Source organism: Antechinus flavipes, chromosome 3, assembly GCF_016432865.1.
Source record: "Antechinus flavipes isolate AdamAnt ecotype Samford, QLD, Australia chromosome 3, AdamAnt_v2, whole genome shotgun sequence".
Classification (NCBI taxonomy): Eukaryota; Metazoa; Chordata; class Mammalia; order Dasyuromorphia; family Dasyuridae; genus Antechinus; species Antechinus flavipes.
Window position 1 is genome coordinate 95223819 of NC_067400.1, and position 9152 is coordinate 95232970.

A 9152-nucleotide genomic window follows, 5' to 3' on the forward strand; every position below is an offset into this window, starting at 1 on the left:
TTTCAAGAGTTTTTGTTTGTTTGTTTTTCTTTTTATCTTTTTACACTTTTCTTGAGTTCTATATTTGGAGATCATTTTTTTTTTTTAGCTCTGGTCTTTTCATCAATAATAAATGGAATTCACCAGTTTCATTGAATATCCATTTTCTTCCCTGAAAGAAAATGCTCAGTTTAGCATAATTTATTCTTGGCTCCACTCCAAGTTCTTTCCCTTTTCAGAATATCAGATTCCAGGTCCTTCATTCCTTTAATGTAGAATCTGTTACCTTATCATAGCTCCTCAGGATTTGAATTGTTTCTTTCTCACTGCTTGGACTATTTTTTCCCTTGGTGTGATAGTTCTCAAATGTAGCCACAATATTCCTTGGGGTTTTAATTTTGGAATCTCTTTCAGAAGGTGTTCAGTGAATTTTTTCAATGGTCATTTTACCCTCTGATTCTGTGACGTCCAGGCAGTTCTCTTTGATGATTTCCTGAGAGATAGTGTCTAGTCTCCTTTTTTCATCATGTATTTCAAGGAGTCCAATAATCTTTAGTATGTCTCTCCTAGATCTGTTTTCCAGGTCAGTTCTTTTGCCAATTACATATTTTCCATTTTTTCCTATTTTTTTATATATTTTCTTTTTTGGTTTTGCTTGACTGATTCTTGCCCTCTCATTGAATCATTCATTTGCATTTGTTCAGTCCTGAATTTTAGTGAATTATTTTCTTCATTTACTTTATTTACTTCTTTTTGTATTTGTCCAATTGAGTTTCAATGAGTTCTTTTGTTCTATGGATTTTTTTTTCCATTTCACAAATTCTGTTTTTTAAGGAGTTATTTTCTTTTTTTTGTTTTCTAATTCACAAATTCTGTTTTTAAGGAGTTATTTTCTTTTTTCCATTTTATACACAGATTCTGTTTTTCTGGGAGTTGCTTTCTTTTTCCATTTAAAAAAAATCTATTTTTAATTAATTATATGCTTTATCCATTTGACTATGTCTATTTTGTAGTGAATTTTCTTCAGATAGTTTCTGTGTCACCTTTTCCAAACCCTCTTGCAGAGTTTTCCTTTCCTTTCCCCACTCTTTTAAGCTCTCTTTTAAGATCCCTTTTAATTTCTTCTATGGGAACCTTGTTTGATGGGGACCAGGGGCTTTAGGGGCTTCATCTGGAGACAATCTGCCTTTAGTCTCTTCAGGTTTTGAAATTTGTTCTTCTCTTTCACCATAAAAGCTGTCTTTCTTCAGAGCCCTCTTTACTTTTTTACTTATTTTCTTTTTTAAGTTAAGTTCTGCCTTAGTGTGGAGGAAGTTTTTCAAGAGGCCACAATTGTAGTGGGTCAATGTTGATTCACTTCAGGTGCCGGTTGGACTTGGCCATTTCATGTGAGATTCTGACATTTTGGGGTTCATTATTGATCTTTTGTGTTTGTGTTGGATATTTTCTAACTTCTCTGCTCTTTATTTTTTTCTTCCAATTTTTCTTCAGTCTCTCTTTTAAGGTCTTTTTTTTTTTTTTTTACCTCTCCTAAGAGAGCCTTTTCCACCTAAAGGCATGCATTTTCCTTTGTTGTCTGTTTCTGGGTTTGTGTTCTTGTCTTCCCTATTTCCACAGTATCTTTTTATGATCATGCCTCTTGTTTTGTTCATTTCTAAAAGCTCTGCTTCCAGGGCACTGGAGAAATTGTCCAAGACTTTTTTTGCAAGTAAACAAAGACCTTTCTCTGGCTGCACTGGGCTGGGGCTGGGACTGGGATATGTGGCACTGTAGGCTTTCCCACTCTGCTATGTGGGTCTGGCCAAGTTCTGCCTGTTATGCTGGGGTTTGGAGGCTCAAAATTTGCTTTTTGTACTTGCATTAGAGGTCTCACAGTGGTCTGCTAACTACCTGGCTTTCTGAAACAGGACTAAAACTGCTGGACTTTGCCTAAAAGTCTTTTTGCTAGATTCCCTGAACTAGGCCTACCCACATCCAGCCTACCTACAGCCAGGCCTCTCTATGCTACACTTGCACTTAATTATGTCCCCGCACCCCACATCCAAAGAGATAGACTTTTCCTAAGTCCCTCCTAGCTATCCTAATCTGAAATAGCATCACATTTTGAATGCTTGTGTATTCTGTCATTGCCAAATCAATTCAAAGCTTGATATAGTGTTGATTTTGAAGGAAGTCAGGAAAAGTTCAGGGAATAACATGTCTCTTCTCTGTCCTCTTAACTCTGTCCCTGAGAAAATATTTGTAAGGTTATCATATTTAATGAAACATAGTAAGTGCATAATAAATCCTTTCTCCTTTTCTTCCTTCCTCCCTCCCCCTCTCCCTTCCTCCCTTCTTCCCTTCCTTCCTTCCTTCCTTCCTTTCTTCTTTCTTTCCTTCCTTCTTTCCTTCCTTCCATCCTTTCTTTCTTCCTTCCTTCCTTCCTTCTTTTCTTCCTTCCTTCCTTCTTTCCTTCCTTCCTTCCTTCCTTCCTTCCTTCCTTCCTTCCTTCTTTCCTTCCTTCCTCCATTTTTTCCTTCTTTCCTTTCTTCCTTCCTCAATCACACCAACTAATTGGGTTCTTCTTCATTTGATTATATGTCTATGATTAAAACCTGTAAACATTAAGTCCATTTAGTAGGGCTCTCTGTGTATGAAGAATATTCTATTCTTCATAATTGAAAAAACAAAAAAATTTTTTTTTGGAAAAAATTGCCCCTAGCAATAAGAAGTTACTGTCTTCCATTAAAATCACTTTACCTGATAATGTTTAGTCATGGTTATGGTTTGATAACCTCACACAAACAATCATAGTTAAGAAAACAAAGTTGCTGTAACTGGTATGATAAATGGTATCAGTATTCAAAAATTTGTCTATTTACTGATCTGAAAATAGCTAAATCACTATAGCCAAATTCAGAAAGCCATTTAAACACATTCAGTATCATTAGGACTATTATCTATTCTTTGAGGTTCAGCTAAGGAAGAAGATTCACTTTTTTGACTGGAAATGATTTGTCTTGCCTTCTTCTGTCCTAGAAAATCATCAAAAAACAAATGTATTCCCTGAGTCATTTTTGATTTTTTTCTTATGAGGTCACTATTAATATTTGTTCTAGTTATCACACATCATAGTTAATGTGACATTTGCATTTCTCACATTCTTTTCTCAACACATGTTGATACTTACCTTGATTTTACATGAATGGCCACACAGAGTCTTTACTTTGGACAGCACTAAACTAGATATTATCTGTGTGTGTTTAGGTGTGCCTATGTGTGCAAGGTAAATTCATTTTATTAATGGATAAAATAATTTACACAATGCCAATATATCATTACAAAGATTTTATATTATTGATATAATCAAAACTATCAAATACTTTTAATTGTATATACTATGTATAAGTGTCATTTATGGAAAAGAATGTGATTTGTATTTTTTAAAATTTCACTATACTGTAAATACTAACATTGTTTTTTAGCCACCTCTATTACCTTTCTTTCTTTCAGTCTCATGTCTTTTAACTATGTAAAAGACATCTAAAACTTGGTATCTTATACATATCTTAAACTCATTATGTCCAGAACTAAACTCAGGAAGTATTCCTTTTACCATTCCCTCTTCTGAACATCCCTATAACTTTTATCTTCATAGTTCCCAAAAATTATAATCTATGTGACATTTTTGACTTCTCATTCTCTCTCTCACTCAACCAAACTCTTAAGAAGTCCAGTCTATTCTGTTTTCAGGTCCATTTTCATATATGTCCCTTTATTTTCTTTGACATAGCCATCACACTGTTTAGACTATGCTCAAGAGTAATAGACTTCTGGTTAATCTATCTATCTTATACTCCCAATACTGTGTTATTGATCTTCCTAAGACAAAATTCTGACCATGTCACCACTCCGTTAAAAAAATTCCAGTGTATCACACACCACACTCCAAGATTAAATAAAATTTCATATTTGTTGTTCAAAGAACTTCATAATCTGACCACTTCATACCTTTCCAATCATGTTATATGTTCCTCATCCCCATATACTTTGTCATCTAATGTCATTAGCCTCCAAATTCTAGGATCCATGAATTTTCACTAACTTTTCCCATGCCTGTAATTCTCTTCTTCCCCTTCTGCCATTCTTGGCTTCTTCCAATGACTAGCTTAATTGTTACCTTCTACAAGCAGCATTTCCATATCTCTCCCATTTCTAATATTATGTCTCTCTTTTCATCTCCAATTTCTCCTGCCTATATCTTTCTTTACTTTTCCCCATCTCTTCCCCTCTTCTCTGTTCCTCTCTACTCCCTTCCCCTCCCTTCCCCTCTCCTCCCTTCTCCTTTCTTTCCTTCCCCTCCCTTTTCTTCCCCTCCACTCCCCTGCCCTCATTTTACCTCCTTTAACTTTCCCTTCCTCCCTCTACTTGTCTGAGTTCCTATTCATTTTAAGATTCAGATTCCCCAAATAATGAACCTGACTCTAGATGAATTACATATTGATGGGTAAAAGGAACAGACAGTTAAAATGTACAATAATTTATTTAGTTTTAAAGATTTCCATGCATTTATGAATGTACTTGTGTATGTGTGCATGAGTATGTGTGTGTGTTTATGCATAGAAACACAGTTACTTTTTTTTTCTGTAAACAAAAATAATCACACAGTGTCTCTACTTGAGAATCCCTTTGGCCTAATTTGTAATGTGATATTTCACCAGTGTTCAGCTATGAATAGCACATTGTGAATTGGATCCACTTTTTCAAATGAAGCTATTCAATCACCTGTTTAATTCTTTTCAGTTGTCATTCTTATGAAGTTGTAATTGTATTTGAAATTGTACATGCATTTTAACTACTGACTAATTTGTGTATTTTATGTGTGTTTATCATTATTTAATAGCCTAGAATAACTAAAACATAAATAATACATTGGGGGGAATAAAAATATCACCTCAGAATATTTTAACTGAATAATTTTAAGTAAAATTATTCTAGAAACATAATAACAAAAACAGTTAGGAAAGCAAAGTCACATTATTTTTCATACTGTTTGGAGAAACATTTCGCATATACAAATACACAGATATTTATGCATACATATACGTATATGTGTCTATAATTATGGATATATATATTATATATAGCTATACATATATATGTATATATGTGTGTGTATATATATATATATATATAAAATAAGATTTTTTTACTCAAACCTCCAGGAATATATGCTATTGTGAAATGTATTATATTACAGAATGGATAAAATAACAACTATAAAAAAATTCTTTAGTTTTGTAATAGCTAATATTTAGTAGCTATCCTTTCCATTTCCAGTCTGTTTTTATAATGTCAGGACACCGCTACTTAATGTTGTTGTTCTAATTATATGTTATTGTTGTAGCTGTGTGTGTGCTTTAAAAAAAAAATCAAGCACTCCATTTTCCAAACATAGTTTGCATTTTGGGGAGTAACCTCCTGGAATGTTCAAAAGTTTCTTTTCCAAGTATTGTTGTTTTTGTCCCTAAGAGAAAGCTTGCTGTGCTCATTCATAGAGGCAAGAATTGCATCCTTGAAAAAACAAGAAGTCAGAGGGAGCAGAAGATTGGCAATGGAAGGTATGTGTCCGTTTCTCTCCAATATACATTGTCAAAACAAAGGTCTATTCAGCATACACTTGGCATCTGCTTATTACTGTTTCATTTGAAACTTATTTTCAGTTTATGTGGTCCAGCTTTCTTTCTACTTTTCCATTGTTTTATTTATTCTATCACTTTTCTGTCAGCTTACCTACTGTGGCTTCTAGCTGTTTCATTTTCAAAACTTTTTTGACTTTCCCTTACATGCTATGTTTACTACATTTGGATTCAACCTGCCTCCCCCAAGTTTCAATTTCCTGGCAAGGCTAAACCTTTACTGGTATTCAGTAAAGCAGTTTCTAGGACTGATAAGGATACTGAGGGAAGAAGAGCAATACTTCATTATTATCTGCCCACACTGAGCTATACATCTCTAATTATGAATATCAGTTGTCTAATTTGTAGAAAATTGACATTTTCAAACATTCAAGATAATTTCTTATATAATATTATATGTTAAGCATACTCTTTTAAAGATAGATAGGTCAGAGTAACAACAATGCCCAAGCCTTGAATTTGAAAGATATAGATGAAGTTTTATCTCTGTTATTCATTTGTTGTGAAACTTTGGATAATATATCTTTTTTGATTTTCAGGATATTATTGGAAAAATAGAAATAATAGTTCTTACAGTTTATGTCTCACAATTTTGTCAGGACCAAGCAAGTTAATATAAAATTTTAAAATGATAATGAATTAATTGTTCCTATTCACCGTATAAATGGCAAAACAGGATTTATAATCCATCCTTTCAGAGTACAAGTGCTAACTCTCATGTAAGACATTGGTTTCACCAATAGTATTAAGGTTCAACATTAATGATCCTTTCTTTTAGTGAATACTTTTCTGAATACCTCAGTAATAAGCATTCTGTTGGAAACTAATATGAAGTACTTTTCAAAAGACACACATGAATATTTTGTGAGTAGTGATAGATCTGGATTCATGAGATAACTAAGTTAAAAATACCTGTTTTGATATCTATCAGTTGTGTAACCCTGAATAAGTCAGGTAATGTCTCTGAGCTTCATAAATAATGGGATTACTCTTAGTACCTCCTTTCTGAAAAATTAAAGTTACTTCTAGTATTTACCTCCACAGCTCTATGGAGAGGATAGAATTAGATAATATGTATGCAGAATTTTGAAACTACATAGTACCTGCTATTAATAAACTTAGATTTCATCTTGGTTTCTAGAGTCTGGAAAATTCATTTTTATTGAAACTCAAAGGATAAAATTTAATGAAAATAATGCAATATGAATAATTATATATTTTGGTTCTGAATCTGTGATTATGGTTGTGACTCCCATGTATCACAATCTATTTACTGGAAAGTATATAGTTGAAACTTGCATCTAAATGAAATACTTTAAAATATATATTATGAAATATGTTAAGAAATAAAATCATAATCATAAAGGATCTTATTCCTATATTTTAGTACCAAAAAATAATATAAGTAAGAAGAACAAGGCTCTTCACTTGATTTTATATGTCAATTCATAGCAAAGCAATACAGAAGTACTATACAATAGGGGAAAAGCTTGTTGCCTGAAGTTAAAGGTCCAAAATCCATTTCAGATGTTTACTACCTATGTAATTTCAAATATATCATGTTACTTCCATTTACTTTAGTTTCCTCAAGTGAGATCTCTGAAATCTTTTCCAATATTATCTGTATTTTACTGTAATATAGTGAACAGAATTTGAAACTTGAAATGGAGGAAATTTGTTTTCAAATTCAACACATTACACAAACCAAATATTCAAGGACAGATGACTAATCTTTCTTGAACCTTAGGATACCCTAATAAGATATATATTCTATAACTTAGATCTGCAGGTAGATGAAGTTGCCACAATAAAAAAAAATTACCAGTCACTTGAAACATATTATCAGTCATATTCAATATATACTAAAATAGCATTTAAGTACAATATTGGGTTCACCAAAATATTAATTTTGTGCATTTTATTTAATCCAATAGAAATATATAAATAACTGAACACAATAAATACATTTCTATAATTTCTGGTAGTTAGTCTCTGAGGTTTATTTTTTTCCTTAGTCATTTCAGCTATATTATGACCTCATAACAATTTTGTATCTTCTTTGTGGACTTGTCATATCTTAATTTATAACCTGTTTGTTTATGTCCTCTTTCACTCTGCTCCATTGTAACATACTTGGGTCTATTCTCTTTAAAATTCTATCAGGATTACTTGCATAAAATAATGAATACATAATGAATGATTAAATTTAATCTGAGTTTTATTTTTAAATGAGTTATTTTATTTTAACTTTTAACCATATCAAATTAGCAATACTTGTGGACCTAGAAAATGTAATCTTACATCCTAGAAAGTACTATCATAGGCTCAAGTAGTCAAGTTGGCAAATTTACTCAGACTCAACCCACCAATTCAATGAGATGGAAAAGAAATTGTTATATGAGTTCTTTTACATTACTCAGCAGAAAGACATATAAAAGATTATTATATACTTAAGGAAATTACTTACCAATGACTCTTTTTTGAAATAACTAGCCTGCAATGTCAATGGCATGTTTGGAGATTTGATGAACATATGCTCATAGGTGCACTATGAAGAGGCATGTAAGTATTATAATTGGGATGAACAGGAAAAATATTGAAGAGGCAGCTCTTCTCCGGCTCTCATTGTTACTTCAACAGAGTTCTGACCTCGTCTTCCTGCAGTCCGCCAGTCCCCGCGACCAGCCGTGCGGACCAGCCGCCTCCTCCCTTCTCAGTCGGTGCCATCAGCTCTAGTTCCCAGCTCCGGCAAAACTTCTTTGAGGACGAGGCTGTGCTTAACTGCCGGTCTACCTTCCACCTGCAGACTTCCTACCTGTCCTTGGGGTTCTAAAATTCGGGACAATGTCTCCCTGCATAGTGTCACACTTTTTCCGAGAATTATCGAGGGTCAAACTGGAGGGTGCCGAGCACCTCAAGAAGCTCCAGAACCAGCATGAGAGCCGGGTCCTCCTGCAGGCTGTGCAGAAACCTGCCCTAGATGAGTGGCACTGCAGTTTGTACCTCATGGAGGCTGCCCCAAACCTGGAGAAGGGTCTCAACCAGGCCCTCCTGAAGCTGCAAGCCCTGAACTGGAACCAAAGAGATTCCCAACCTTGCGATTTTCTGGAAAGCCCCTACCTGTGCGAGGAAGTGAAGTTGATGAAGCACCTGACCACCTTGCGCCACGTACAGGCCGACCCCGGGCTGGGCGATCACCTAGTGGAGAGGTTGAACCTGAAGCAGCATTAGGAGGAGAGGCGGTAGGCCAAAGTGAGTACTGCCCCCAACCCACAGGGCACACTCCAATAAAGCTCACTAGAATGTTAAAAAAAAAAGAAGAAGAAATTGATTACTTTATATAAAAAGGCTATTTTCTTAGTCAATCTAAAGTTAAGTTAAATTTTGTCCCAGAAGTCCATCAGTGAGCATAACTCATTTAATAGACTCAATAATGATGAAAATCTCAAATGCTACTAGTCTTGAAGGATTTAGGTACAATGATATGCTAACATT

The 9152-nt window shown here is 34.0% G+C and overlaps 1 protein-coding gene across 1 annotated transcript in view; it reads left to right on the plus strand.

Moving 5' to 3' along the window:
* Positions 1–8940, plus strand: part of LOC127557049 (ferritin light chain-like) — a 95475-nt gene extending 86535 nt beyond the window's left edge. The window contains 3 exon segments of the mRNA XM_051990530.1: positions 5491–5579; positions 8322–8487; positions 8490–8940. Of these exon segments, the coding sequence (XP_051846490.1) occupies positions 5491–5579; positions 8322–8487; positions 8490–8888 (654 nt within the window). The 3' untranslated portion in view covers positions 8889–8940.
* Positions 8941–9152: the final 212 nt, after the last annotated feature.